The sequence below is a fragment of the Nipponia nippon genome, unplaced genomic scaffold (assembly GCF_047370975.1).
Source record: "Nipponia nippon isolate SJK-2023a ecotype South Korea unplaced genomic scaffold, ASM4737097v1 scaffold_1, whole genome shotgun sequence".
Classification (NCBI taxonomy): domain Eukaryota; kingdom Metazoa; phylum Chordata; class Aves; order Pelecaniformes; family Threskiornithidae; genus Nipponia; species Nipponia nippon.
In genome coordinates, this window is record NW_028262290.1 from 26,189,702 (window position 1) to 26,205,068 (window position 15,367).

Consider the following 15,367-nt stretch of genomic DNA (forward strand, 5'->3'; position numbering starts at 1 on the left):
CGTGCCTCAGGGTACCCGCACCGTCGGAAGCTTTAACCAGGCGCCAGCGCGGCTGTTATTGAACCGGCAGAGCAGCCACAACTGGTGACCGCGCACGGGAAGGAGACCCAGCCTGCCTGAGACTTGGAGACCAGGCTGGGTTTGAAACTGTAGCTGTAGTTTTGTCTCCTCCAACGCAGGATGGATGCTTTTTTATCTGAAGTCAGAGAGAAACAATGAACGTGTGATTCCATTCTGCTATTTTTGGAGTCGCTGTCTGAAAAAGAATCAAGTGTTAAAGCCCATCTATCAGCTCTATCTTACTAGCTTTTTCCATCTGTTTGTAACTGTATTTTCCATCTGAGATGTTGGTTAGTAAAAATAGCCCAGCTACAGTTTGTATCAGAGTAGTGACAAGGGTCCTTTAACCAGGAATGGCACCCAAGCAGCGGGGTGCTCTAGAAATGTTGTCACTCCATAACTTTGCACTTACTTACAACCCTTTGTAAGAAACATGTAACATCCCTTCCCTCTCCACCCTGCAAGCAGATTTCCACAGGCTGAAGCTTTTTAATAAATGGGCTTCTTTGTTCTCCGTTTGGCCTGTATCTTGCACCCCGAGCTACACACCAGTCTCCTAAGAAATGCGGGTGACGTGCTGCTGTGCCATTTCAGGCAGCACGCACGTGCCAGGCGCTGTCGCTGCCTGCCGAGGGCTGGCTCGCTGATGGCTGTCCTCTATAACCTCACGCTACCTTTGATATAGGGGCTGAGGCTGGAAGCAAAGCAGGGCCAGGGGTGCTCTCCTGGTTCCTGGCAGCCAGAGGAGCAGGCGGAGGGACACACAGACAGCGCGGACGGTGCCAGCAGTCCCTGGATCACATCACCCCATGCAACTCCCCACCTGCATGGATGGACACGGGACATGGGGTTTGACGTTAGAGATCTCGGAGTGAACACTCACAAAATCCCACTTTTGCTGCTGATGCTTCATTATACAGTGATGGATCCTCTCTACAGGCAGCAATGTGTAACAGCTCTCTAAAAAGCAAACCAGGCTTGCCGATTAATCTAGGCCATCTTTAATTTTCTCTGCGCTCATTTCTGTGCATTCTTATTTCATTCCCATGCTATCGCGGTGGGCTTTCACTGCTAAGTGCACCTAAACATGACTGCAGCCGTGTGAGAGAGGACCCCCCCTCCTTCCCCATCAGGGGTCTGGCTGCAGCGGGGCCGGCACAGCCTCAGCCCCTGCCCAACCCCCCCCCAAACTCCATCAGTAATTCACAGCAGGGCCTCAGCGCTCCTACCCCAGCCTCTATGAGTGTGGTGAGCCTGGGACCGCTCTTTTATCACCAGTCAGGCTCAAAAATCAGTACAATACTAGTTGTCGATTGCTGGGGTAGACAAGGCTCACAGCCTTTGTGGTCCAAACCACTCCTGCATTTGGTTTCTCTTCTGTGGTGCAATGAGACTGGGTGGGATAAGCTTCTGCCACCCGTTTGCCTGTCGCGGGAAGCCTCGGTTGAGTGTGGAGCGATCAAGAGCAGAGCACCGTGCCTCCAGCTGGCCTTCCCTAAATTTTGCCTGGGTCTTTTCAGGCTGTTTCATTGCCTGGGCTCCTGTGATGCTCTAGTGACAGCCCAGTATTGATGGTGGTGCTACTTCAACTCCCTGCTTGGTCCTGGCTCTGCACTGGGGCTCCCCTTGTGTGGCTACTGCTGTTGATCCAGCTCCAAATTGTGATCAGTAATAGGGAACTATTGCAGTGGTTAAAGATCTCTGTTGCTTCTTTATGTCCAAGAGTGCCCTCGGACCCTCAGAGCCATGCCCAGGAGCCAGGGCAGTGTGCGGTGGCACAGGGCCGCGTGCAAGCATGGCCAGGGAGGAGGCTGGGCTTGCTCTCGTACTTCAAAATCTTGGCCCCTGGGTATGAACAGGGGCATGCATACCTTGTGGGCAGAGGTGATATCTTTCATTAACTGGAGCGATAAAGTTGAAAAAAACCAAAGTTTGGGTCTCCAGGCCCTTCCTTGGGTATGATATTTCTGTGTTCCAGACGTCTCACAGGCAGTCACAGCCCATCAGGATATGGTTTACTGGAGTTCACGTGGGCTCCTTGCTCAGTCATGGCCGCTAAATCTGTGCTCTCCCTCGAGCCCAGCCAGGCTGACGTGTGCAGCCACATCTCTTGCAGCAGTAACTAAAGCGGTGGGGTTGATATTTAATAACTTTTCTCAGCGCGGTTATGGTGCTTTTTCAGCTGTTTCCCAGCTCAGTTCTGTAGCCAGTGCTTTGGACGCGTGTCCCTTCGGCAGGGTTTGCTCCGGCTCTGGTACTGCCTCATCGCAGGGGCTCCCACAGCAGACCAGGATTACGCATCCCCCAGGGAGACACAGGTACTAAGCCAGGTCACTGCCACACGACATGCAGGAGCCACAGGAGAACATTTTTTATCACCACACTCCATTTACACCATGAAAACAAGTTTTTTTCTTTGTTTCCAATTTAGTACAGCATGACTTTCCATCAGCTTCTCAAACCAAGCAGGTCAGAGGCGGCAAAGGTGGACGAAAGCAAGCTCATCCCGCTTATGCTCGCTCTGACTGCCCAGGCTTGTTTGCCAAGTAGCCCATCTTTGACCTGCAGTGTTCAAAAGGGTCACTCGGCTCCCTTTGCGGGTGAGGATGCAAGCGAGAGGGGCTGCTTACATCTCCGTTCAAGTGGTTAATGATTAAATAACAAGAAAAAAGGAGTCTGCGTGGATCCATAAGCTGAACGTGCCTGTCTGAGCACACACTGAAATAACTGGTTGCTTCGAGGTGGCGTTGAGCCCGGCAAACACGCCAGCTCCTTCCATGTGGGATGGGACTGGAGAGGGACAGGGGCTGGACGGGGGATGCTGGGGAGCGGGCCGTGCCTGCCCCTCGCCGCCCTCTCCTCTGGGGCAGTGCTCACGCGGGATGCCTGGTGCTTCGGGTCCCCGTACCCCGCCTTTCGCCCCCTTCCCTCCCCTCCAGCACTCCCCCCTGCCAGGCCTTCGCCCGCCGTGAGGGGCACAGCCCGGCTGTACCCCTCCCCGGCTCCAGACAGGTCAAGGAGGTGACCTCGGAGAAAGAGCAGGGTGGGATAAAGATAGGTGGGAGCACGAAAAAAGGCAGAGTCCATACTCAGGGAAGCGGGTGGCAGAGGGGGAGAGGGCATCTTCATCCTCAGCCCTCCCTGGAGCGCTTCGTCACAGGGCGGGTTAGAGTCTTCTCTCTCTTCTCATTATTTTGGCCAGTTTCTAGCAGCTCTGCATTTTAACAAGGTCCCTTGCTGAAAGTGTTAAGCTATTAAAAAAAAAAAAAAAAAGACAGCGCAGCCATTGCATTTTTCATTGCAATTTGCTGCTTTCTGGCAGCGTTGCTTTTAGGATCTCGCCACTTGTAAGATCCCGACGTACAGCAGTCCTAGCGTTCCAGGCTGTCGGCAGTGATAAAAGCACCCTGAAAAACGACATCTCCTTAGAGAACGGCACTGCTGCAATTCAGACACCAGCACATACAGAGCTTTGGTTGGCAAGTTACTAATTATGGGTTAAAAACACTTTGTGTTCACAGAGTTGGGGTATTCCTTTGCAAGTTACTTCAAACAATGTATATTTATTTTCAGCTTGCAATCTTTGAAAAGAAAACAACCGAAAGCCACAGACCAAAATATAATTAAAGACTTAAAGTATTCGATAGTTTAAAAATTGTTTGGTTTTGATGTCTCAGGATGCATGATAGGAAATCTGGGACAAGAAATTTTACTGGTGTCAGACCTGGCAAAATGGAGAACCCTGAGCTCTCTATAGCTGCCCGCAGGCAGTGTGGAAACTGGCTTTTCCCAACACCCGCTTAAAGCTCTTGCCGTCACGAGATGTTACAGTAAGATTATCCCTCGTCTTGCAAAAGCGCAAATAGAAGAATAAAAATTTGCAGGGGGAATTTTTAGGAACACCTTTAGGCTAAAAAAAATCCTACCCTAAATGTGGGGTGTTATTTTCACAGAAAACAAAGTGATAGAATTATCTTTTTTTTTGTTTTGTTTTAAAACAAGAAAAAGATTGTAATGTTCCTAGTTAGACAGTGTAACATCATGCTATGCAGGCTGGCATACTGACCACAGAAAGCTCGTAAGTGTTAGACAAAAGCTTATTTTAAAAAATTCCTTAACATTAAGCTTGTATAAAAACTACATGAAGTACATAAATATTCAGTTTTAGATTTTTAATTTGGGATTTTAAAATACAAGACAACACGATTGCTGAGACTCAGTTAAAAAAAAAAAAAGAAACAGGATGAAGATGCAGCAGCCTGAATACTGGACATACTTTTATCATCAGGGTAAACAGAGCTGTCATTCCTTAGGTTATGCAGGCTAGTAGAAGGTATCATAAGCTTCTGCAGTTTAAATTTTTTTTTAAACATATAAAACCATTAGATTTTAAAACATGTTTTACTAAGACTGTAGTTCAGAAGGTGAATTTCCTCCATTTAATACAATAATTTTAAATATAGTCTTTATGAAAGCATAACATATATTTTCACAATGTTTTTTTCAGATTAATTCCAGTTATTACCTTCATATTACATATTATTTACACTGACTACCTGAGTGATAGATTCACACCTCAAGTTCAATCAATAACCTTAACCTCAGAGAAAGTTACATTGTGGAACTGGACTTTCATCTTTACTGATGGAGGCTCAGGCTTTCCTGCTTAAATAAATAAAATTGCCTCCAGCTGAGATCCTGTGCCTCACTGAGGTAACTGAGATATTTGAAGGTATCAAAGCCGTGAGATTTCCCAATTAATCTTGCCAAAAGAAAACTGAATATACACACGTTTTCCCCTTCTGCAGAAATCACCTCATTTCTAGTTTGTTTGATTTCTAAAACATACAACCATTATAATGGGAGCGTGGTATACTACTCAGCTTTAGGTTAAATGAAACTTAATGTTGTTGTAATCAATTAAAACAGACTGATTGATTGAAAAAGAATACAAATGATTCAGTTCTGAACTTAATAAACAGAATGCAAAGAATCCCAAATATGAGAGAACTTGTGAAAAGTAACACAAGACCCAACTCAGATCAAAGGATCTGCACATTAGGATGTGCATCTAACTTTATAAAATCTGAGGCCAGGGTCCTAAGGAGAAAGCGGTATCGTCATAGAAAACAAGGCTGGCGGGGACCTGAAGAGGACATCTTGTCCACCGACAATGGGATTAGCTGTACCGGTGCCATCTCTGATGGGTGCTTGGGCAACCAGTCCCAAAAGATTGCTGGGGTGGAGCCTGAGCAGCCTTCCTGGGCAGTCCAGATCAGTACTTAACTGTTGGTAGCATGGGAAGGTTTGTTCTGATGTCCCACTTAATCCCTGGCTGTAACTCCATCTTTCTCTCCTGGTCCCATCCACAATGGGAAGAATTTATTCCTTCTCTCTTTATAGCCGTATTTTTTTTATATACTGTTCTCACATCCCTCCTCAGCCTCCTTTCCACCAAACTAAGCAATCCCAGTGCCTTCAGCAGGCCCTTGGGATCTGTTTCCACATCCCGTCTGGTCACTCTGTAGTTGGTCCACATCCTTCTGCAATTTTTGTGCCATAACTGTTGGCCATAACTTTTCACTAAAGTTTTACCAGCACTGCATAGAAAACTTCAAAAACTTCAAAGGCATCCCAAACAAAAATCCCATTTGTGCAACCCAACGTGAGGTTTGCCTTTTTTTTTCCCCCCAAAGCATTTAATTATTGTTGCATTCAGTTTGTGATTTATTTTTCCAAACCTTTTGTGCCCTACTGCTTCCCATACACTCATTCTTTAACTGTATTTGCACAGTTAGGATATTCCTATGCACTTAATATGCAAAGACTCTATTCTACCATCACTCCCCAAGTGGCTCATGTAGGCTAATTTTCTCTCTGCATAACTATTAATTTATAATTGTGCTCCAGCATTAAAGGCAGAACCACCTTCTCAGAAAGAGAAGTTGGAAATACCATTTTAAAATATTTTGCATCAACTAATCCCGTTCAATATACTCATGTTTACAGAACAGTGATTTACAAGAATGTCCTGTCAAATACTTCAAACTGTAACAGCGTGAAGTTTGCCAGAAGAAAACATAAATCCAGATTACCAGGACTGTAGTGATTGCGGGAGGGTGGCACACAGGAAAGAGAAGAGCAAAGAAATAAGGGAAAAAAATGAAGGGGGGGGGGGATTTTTTTTAATTAGATAACCTCATTTCCATTATCACCTGCCTTGTCTGAAAAAGTTTTTCCATACTTTGCCATCCCTCCCCCCCTCCGTTTTTTTTTTCTTCCCTTGTACTTACTTTCATAGATACCGAGGCACTGTTGTGGATTTGGTCTCACAGTAACTAAATACTGCTATAAGGGGAACATAAGCACCCCATACCCAAAGTGCTTCACAGGAACTCCGTTTTAACCCAGGAACCACAGCATGAGTTAAGTCCTAAAATTTTGCTATCGTTTCTGCCGAGTTTGGGGAAAAGTCAGGGAAGAGAAGAAAGTGGCTCCAAAGCCGCTGGGGACACCCCCCCCCCCCCATGGTCCCCTGAGCCTAATAACCACAGAGGTGACAGATTTGCCTCGGGCAACCACTGGTTACAAGGTGGATTCAGTCCCTTCCCAGGCTGCAACATTGCAAAAGCCTGTTGCTCTCTTCTTCTCAAGAGAATATGCAACCAACGGAGCACAAAGGTGCAGCCCTTCGGCCACAGTGAAAAGGGGTCTGGGAGAACAAGAGAGGCAGGACCTGGTGCTGAGCTCAGCCTCCCCAGCAGACGCAGCTCCCATCTCCTAGGCTCTCCACCCTGGACCGTCCACGTGTTTTAGAGTCTTGGGATAAAGCACATACAGCGCTCTGAGCGCCTGTCTCTGGGAGGGGAGTCACCTTTGGGGTGACAGCAGCCCAGCTGTGCTCTCCAGGAGAAGCTGGACCAGCAAGGCGTCACCCCTAAGAAATGCTTTCCCACATCAACCTCTAGAAGTAGAACCAAGTGCGTTCTTGTGGATTTGTGTGTTTTTAAACAATGAGACAGGTCCGTTTGCCAAATACCTTATCTTGTTTGGCAGTAACTTTCTCTCTTGGAAGACGGTTTCTAACATGCAGTGGAGAAGAGTTGCTTGCAGCCAATTTCAAGACCAGATCAGCTTGCAATCCTCAGTTCTGTATTATTTATTCTGAACATGCCAGAGAACCTATCCCATTTGCAACTTTCAGCCTTACACATCTCTTTATTTCAGGGTTTCTTTTCCCCCACTCCCCTTTGAGTATAATTGCCATGGAAAGATGCTGTGCTCTAACCCGTAGCTGAAGTCCAGTCCCAGGACAGGGAGAGAGATGCTAAAAGATATCAGTTATTTAAGTAAGAGCATGTACATCATCTGATTTCTTTGCTAAGAGTGACAGTTGTGGTGCTGGGTTACTGTCAAAGTATACTCGCGGTAGTTCAGAGAGACCAAACTCAAACAGCTGTCCCTGCCTGACCCTCCCTTACAGCAGACTAGGCAGTGGGTCTTACAACAGATCATGATTCCTTCTCTTAAATATGATATCATTACACACTAAATAGGGGGAGCAGAGCAGGCAGTGGAAAAATAAAAATAGTATGACATGAGAGAGGTTAACTGCATTCCTCACTTTCAGTAGGTAGTGTGATCAAAGTTTGAAAATGTCTACTCCTGTAAGCCCTTTAAAATTTAAATACCTGAGTACATACGGAGAGTGTATAAGATCAGAATCAGAGACAAAGCATTTAACATCCTGCACTTGTATTTTTACAGAGTTACAGCATTTTTTTCCCCTCAGATAATCCATTTTACATTCCTAATTATTTCTGTACTATGTAAAATATGCCCGTTAAAATATGTTAAAGTATACAGAGCACGGAACAATCAGACAAATATGTACAAGACAAGAAAACAATTTTTATATAAAAATGTCAAATGCATAATTAGAGGTCTTAAAATACTTTTACAAAAACAACTTTAAACTGTGTGCAAAATTAGGTAAAAAGGTCTTTTTTTTGCTATTTCAAAGAATGTAGTAGATCAGAATTCGTAGGTTCAGGCTAAACTATTTCTGTGTTAAGAGCAGCTTAATACTTTACCAACAAGAAAACCTTGAGGACTTGCATGATTTCAGCACCTGTGCTCTCAGTGAAGGGCTTAGTGGTCTGTGTGCGCATGCCTGTGAAAACTGTGCATTAACTTTAAGTTAGAGGTCCATCTGCTGATTTCCAGAGTTCTGATGATTTTTCTTGAGCACAATTAGCTTGAGCAGTGGTAAAACTGGGAACACAATCAGAATCTCCATCTAGGCTTGCTCTGTTTGCTCAAAACACCAGAAAGGGTGGAGGAATCTGTATGAAAGAACTGTGCAGGTCACTGAACCCCACGATAAAAGCAAATTTTAATTTATTGATTTCCAAGATATTAAATCTTTACTGAAGGATCAAAAGCTTTAGTTTTCGCCTTACACACACAGCATTTCAATAGCATTTTCTGTCAAGAGAGCAACAGTGTTTCACTGAGAGTATGCCAGACTTTATTCAATATTACATGACCCTTTAGTTTTCATGATGAAGTTTTACCATCAGCTCCAACGTGGCAATGCCATTACCATCCCTCAGTGCCTGCTTTGCTTACTTCTACCTTCCCTTCTCTGAGCTGACACAGGTACTCACACAGCTAAGCATTAAACCAGATTGGGTGAATATTGCCTGAAAGATGAACCCTTTTCCCCATGGGTTCTTCCTGTTGGATCAGCTTTCCTGACCTGCGTCACTGCATGGCAGCACCCGCCATAGACAACCAGCGAGGGGTGGATAGGAAGCAGTGTAGCATAGTTTAAGGCAGGATGCTACTAAATGGCTACAGCCTCAGATTATTAGTTACATGGATGGGGTTTAGCTTTATCAACACAGCCAAAAACCAGCTTGTTGGCCAACTAGCTGAGATGGTCACTTTAGTTTTCACACATGCTGTATTTCACTTAGCAGGACTCTTAGAGCAGATGACAGCAAGGTGATGCTGCAGGTGAAGATTTTGCTCAGAAGTGGATTACACCCTAGGCTAAATTGCCTTTGTCTCAGAGAAGAGGAAGAATGAAAAAGAGGGCATTATTTGAAGGTGAAGAAGGGAATAGGAGAAAGAAAAGGGCATAAAAGAAATCTTACCACTTCTTTGACTACATGTTTTTAAAAGACTAGAGATTACAGAAGTATTTTTCTAAGTATATTTCCATATCTTCCTTTAAGACTACTGCACATGATGAAGCACATGCTGCAGCCATCAATTCACTGCTTTTCAGTTCAACTCGTGTTTTTCTGCACAAATGCTTTCTGGGTGACTTCACCCTTTGACTGTTCCTATACAGAAGATCAAGTAAACCAAGCTTGAAAGGCTGAAATGGCCTGATCAGAAAGCTCACAAAAGCAAGAGTAGCTGCCAGTTATGCAAAAACAGTCTACTTCGTTGCTGCAATTTTACATCAGCATGAGGTTTAGAAATCAGATTCTGTAGTTACCTACGAACGTAGCTCATTCTGCCTAACCAACGCTATATCCTAGTGCATTGCTAGAATAACATCATCTCTGCACTTTGGTCCTCAGAGAAAACTGACTCTGAGGAGCTTTCTGGAGGCTCTCAATACTGATATCAAAGCTTGAGGTAGCATGCATTTGGAGCCCTGGGAAGTACGCAAAGCAGCAGCCCATAACAAGACTGGAGTCGTCAAAATCCTTTAAATGATGGCTCTAATAGCCAAGGTGTTGAGGTACTGCAGTGTGACATTCTGGACATAGCAAATAGTAGCTATGTTCCCAGGGCAGCAAATGAAAAATTATGTTGAGTATGGTGGTTGACTGAAGAAAATGCTACGATAGCCCCAAATCCATCTCCTGGGGTTCGTTATCCTTACCTTCTCTAAGGAAGTCTAACTGCTGGGGCCTTTAAATGCAAATCCATTCTTTGGACACTGTCCTGGCCGGATCATTTGTGTGTACAAGTCCATCCTCTGCTGCATACTACAAACACAAGTTAAGACAGAAGTGATCAGAAGCCAAACAAGTGCAGCAGAGAGCGCCAGCAGCTGGCTATGCTACCTTAACCTTTCCTAAAGCCCTGGGCAGATATCAAAGTACAGGCCATATAATTAGATATTTGTAATGTTCCCATTGCCATGGCATCAAGAGCAATTCAACAACAGAAACTACGCTGGGGTAATCAGCCTCCCCTAACAGCGTAACACATGGGTACACACAGTGTCTTGTTGAAGACGACTGTCTCCAGACTCTGGCAGTCACAACTGACTGGTCTCAAGAGAGTGTCCCTGGAGATCAGGGACAACACACCTCCCGTACAGCTGGAGCCACCCGTACTCTCAAAGTCTCTAAAGGAAAAGTTAACAAGTTCACTACTAGGTAGATCTGCGTAGGCCGTTTATCCCTGAAGTTGTCCTAACACTGAGTGATGCCACTGGCTTCTCCTGCATATTAAACAATTTTAAGATGAAAGTAAAAAAAAAAAAAAAAAAAAAAAAAAGGCAAATAAACCCCCCCAAAAGCCCACACTTCTTGCTCAAAGCTACCTTGATCATTTTGCTTGATCTCCTGAGCATGGCTTCAAGCACCTACCATTTCCATCAGCATTTTCATACTATTCCTTAGAGCTAGGATAGCTTCCCCAAACCTCACTAGAAAGGTAGCTCCCAGACCACATCCACTTCTATTCGCCAAACTCATGGTTATAAAAATACCATGGGAAAGTTTCTGCTGAAAACCGTCAGTCTTCCCTTTGCTTGCTTACATCTGAGCTTAAATCCTTAGCTAAAATGATATTCATGAAGACTAAGTTTAGCCCAAAGGCCACTGTCCCAAGATGCCTTGTGAAGGAGTCATTCCTCCCCACGAGTCCTACAGTGTTAGCCTATATTCAATCTCTCTAAATTAAAGCTCATCTTCTCGAGTTCCTCTGTATCTTTCAAGTCTAGTAGGTGCATTTGCCTCCAAGCATGTGTTCTCACCACTGTTTTCAGTCTTCCCCTTCCCCAGTTCCCACTATTTGCCAAGCCCTGGGTCATCTTCATACAGCAGAGTATGGAAGGGGATAGCTCAATCACAGCAGGTGACAAGCAAATCCAGCAGACAAGAGCCATTCCTGGACACAACACACAGATGTTTATGGTTTCCCTTCAGACAAAAGTCTTCAAGGAATTTCACTAAGCAAATGCAATTGATTGAGGTCTAATACTACTACTTCTACAGTGAACAGCTATCCATGGCTAGAAGGAGAGCTGTTTTTCTATAGGAACTGCTTATAATGCTTGTTTATCCCCACAATATTGTGTTCCTGGGTACGTTTGTGAATAATTCTTCACTGGTGGCTGCACTAGGTAGCAAAGATAGTCTACTATCAAAGATGACACTTGCAATAATTTCTATCAGTTTTGAGCCTATTGTCAGAAAAACAGCTATGGGAAGTTAAGATTTTATGCTGTAGAGTAGCATCTTCATAAAAATTTACCACAATACAACACTTCCCGCTAATGGTTCTCTGCATGCCTTTTCCATAAGATTAATCATCTCACTAATCTCTAACAAAAATACTACCACAGTCGCTATACCTATGTACTACTCAACTTCTCAAGCACAAGGTCCAGCTGTCAACTTATGACACTAAAGAGGCTCAAAATAAGTTTTGCCCCCCAGTACACCATTCAGCTTTGGAGCTTATTGCCACCATATGCTGTGTATAACCACAAAGTTTTAAACATATCTAAAGAGCAAGGAGATGAATCCATGGCAGGTATGCCCATCTATGGTTTGGATGCAAGCTCCAAGTCAGTGTTCTCCATTAGCTACCTGCCAAATACCTCTAAGGAAAGAGCTCTCCGCAGCTGCCCGCAATGCTAGCAAGGCAGTATTTGCTTTTATTTACTTATATTTCATGGACTCTTTAGGCACAGCATCTTTGGTGGTCAATGGCAACTGCCACAGGTTAAAGTCTAGTACCACAAAGGGACATGCTTGTCTTGCTTTAAAGCAATATTAATGCCACGATAGTTAATATAATTTATTCAGGAGCAATTAAAAAAATACTCTACCACTCTAAATACTCTCAGTTTGTAGATGTTAGAAGCTTTGATATTCTGTGTCAGGTCTTCCACAGCCTTATTCAAATTGCCACAAAACTGTAGCTAGTTAACAGACCCTTGCTTTGTTTTGATTTGGCAGTTCCATCAAATATCCTCTTTTTGCTAAAATGTCAGGTAATCCATATGAGTTTTCAGCTACTGCTAGACACGTATGTATAACATTTAATTAAAAAAAATTTTTGCTCTTTGTTTCATTGAGCAGGATGCACCCCCCAGACTATCTGCAACCACATAGCTTTGTGGAAAGTGTCATCAACATTAATCCTTTTGGCCAGACAGCTGAAGCTACCAAAAAAGGGGTAATTTGTGCATCTGAGATAAGAAAACAGAACACCATACGAGACCTTAAGCTATAGAATAGTTTAAATTTTTCTAGAATCCTTATGAAAACAACCCCATTACTTCCAAAACTCATATGAAGAGCAAGGAAAACAGACTTTTTTCCAGTTTTCTTTGCAGAGTTGATTCTTATCAGGGGGAGAAAAAAAGCCCAACCCCCAAACCAGACCATGATGCAGCTTTCTGAGGTAAACTAATTTAGTAAGGCAAGACAGAGTTAGCTTGCATTGCTGTTAAAAAAAAACAAAAAAACAAAAAAACAAAAAAACCACACCAAAACCAAATAAGAAACGACCAGAAAACAGACCCACAACAAGACAGACACCTTGGGCAATCTAGCTTTCCTTCTGAAGCAAGGCTACGGCCCTTGTCATTGGAAGGCATCGCTGTTAAACTGAAGTTCCTCTGCCTCTCTGGCCCTTGCTGAGAGGCTGGGCCACGAGAACTTGCAGTGCTGGGCCACAAGAGCCTTGGCTGGATATCCCAGGGAACAGCTTTCCCACTGTCCCAGCCACTTGGCCCTGCTGCTGAGTCTCTGTGTGCTTTCTCCTCAGCTCTAGTAGGACAATGTTCAGTGGGGCAAAAGTGCTTCTCCTTCAGTCCTCTCCCCCCTGCACCCCACTGTATTTATTTTTATTATTATTTTTGCAGGATCCTTATCTGCTTTAGCAGAAGTCAGACATCGCTGTTTAAAAACTCCAGCTGGTCAGGCTAACCCTGCTGGCTTTGCACTGAGATGCTACAACCGCTTTCTAATTTATAACACCACCTTGGAGATAAAGGTAACAGACAGCTTCAGCACCAGCTGAGGCTAAGGGCGCCTCCTGCTCTAACTCCCCAGACAAGAGAATACGTGGGCTGCCCCCAGCCATTTCTGCGTTGCCCCAAACTGAGGGGTGACAACCTCCTGGAGGAATAGCAACAAGCATCTTAGAGTGGTCACATCTCCAGATGGAAAAGCAGCAGATAGAGGACACTAGTAATGAAAAGGGCCCAGGGAGGGATACAAGACAAATAGCTATTCCAGCCTATCTTCTCTAGTTAAACAAACCCCGGGAACAAATACTCAATGTTCTACATGGGGTCAGAGAAGATTTCTACAGCCATTCTTAGTAGTTGCATATCAGTATGTAATGATGCAGCGCAAGACCTTAACTCTTTTTATTTCAATCTAGTTCTTGAAATCAAACAGCATATGAAGTGTTTCCCAATGCAAACCTTTTTTTCCTTATGAACTGATCCTCCTTCTTGGATCTAATCAACAGCCAGACTCGATTTTTTTTTTTCCAATCAGTATTTCTGAGATTGTGATATTCTCCAAAGACTCTCAAAATAAAACACAATTAAAGTTTCAGAAATCAGTTTTGGATGCAAGAACAAGTTTTCACATGTTCTAAAGGTCGATGTTGGCATTCAAACAGCATTTATACACCTCAAGGGATCCCAAACATTCATCACTAAAATATTATGTAGAAACAGTGCGGATCACTGTCTCTCCTGCTTGATTTCCTAATATTTTTTTCCATTATACATTTGCTTAACAGATACCAATATCCAGAAGGAAGCTGTGGTTTATATTAAAAGTGGGCGTGAGTTGGGAGCAGTCAGCGTACATAACCAAGCAGATTTTCAGGTCTCTGCCGAGCATCCTGCAGGTCAGTCAAGAGAACCACAGACATACCCAGCGCTATTTGCATGCAGGAACAGATACGTGCATAGACACCACCTACACGTTTCAGTTCCCTCCCTGCAGATTTTCTGTCCCTATTTTTCCTATGACTTTGTTCTCTGTAGTCCTGAAAAAGTTTTTTCTTCGTTAACTATTAACTATTTGCTGCTCTGTGACAACAGATACTGAAGATCTTTTCATCAAGCTACTGATTGACAACTTCTATTAACTTCAGGACTGTAAACCAGGTCCTGTATTGCAGGTTAGTCTTACTACATATCCCACACAATACTACACAGAAGAACACTAATAGGGAAAGTCATGGGAGAGAAAAGAAAAGGGGGGCAGGGAAGAACAACTCGTTGGGCTCATCCACTAGTGTTTCAAGATTAAATCAGCCTCCCCCTTTGCTAGCTCTAGGAAGCCCAGCAGACCCTGAGGAGCTCTGCAGCAGCCCAAAGCCAGATCCTCTGACTGAAGCCAGCAGGAGGAACAGCAAAAAGCAGAAGGTGCACATCACCAAACAGCCTTCAGAAAACTTCAAGGAAATTTGACAGATCACCCCAGCATCTGATGAACAGCAGATTTTTTCAGAGACCAATAGGGATTTTCAACTACCTCTTGGTCTGGCACAGGTCACAGGTATACTGTGCATGTATGCACAAGCTTGCAGCATAATGCCTATAATGTTGATTGCTGGAAAGCAGCCCAAAAGCAGGAGGAAATGCAGCTTCAGTATAAAGATTTTTTAGAAGTGGTTTGTACAAAGTTTGAGAGAGGCAAAGTTAGTAAATTTTGTGGTATAATTACTGAAGTTGAAAGTTTTAACATGGTACTTTGTTCACAAAAACTAACAAGACATGCTATTAGCAAAAGCACTTCCATAACCAGAATAATTGTCCTTTTCCAAGACTGGAATGTTTATCCACATTTAAAGAAAGGCCATATAACTTGACAAATAGCAGAAGTATGAGCACTAAATCATCAGGTCATCTGTTAAATAGAAACATTTAAATCCCCATGACTGCTGTTTAATCATGGACAAATATCACAGGCTGTGTTCTCAACAGGGAAGGCTTTTTTTTTTTTTTAAATAAAAATAGTTTTCAGCTCTAAGGAGCCTTATTCCAAAATCAGTCCAACTCTACCCCTGGAAACAC

General features: G+C 43.8%; 1 protein-coding gene across 2 annotated transcripts in view; it reads right to left on the reverse strand.

The window, feature by feature from the left end:
* Nucleotides 1-6,417: 6,417 nt before the first annotated feature.
* ESRP1 (epithelial splicing regulatory protein 1) overlaps nt 6,418-15,367 on the reverse strand; it is a 36,010-nt gene continuing 27,060 nt past the window's right edge. For both annotated transcript variants that reach the window (XM_087749760.1, XM_009469300.2), the window contains exons 14-15: nt 9,965-10,070; nt 6,418-8,405 (exon numbers count right to left, since the gene is read on the reverse strand). In XM_087749760.1, the coding sequence (XP_087605886.1) occupies nt 9,980-10,070 (91 nt within the window). In that variant the 3' untranslated portion in view covers nt 6,418-8,405; nt 9,965-9,979. The remainder of the gene's footprint in view (nt 8,406-9,964; nt 10,071-15,367) is intronic.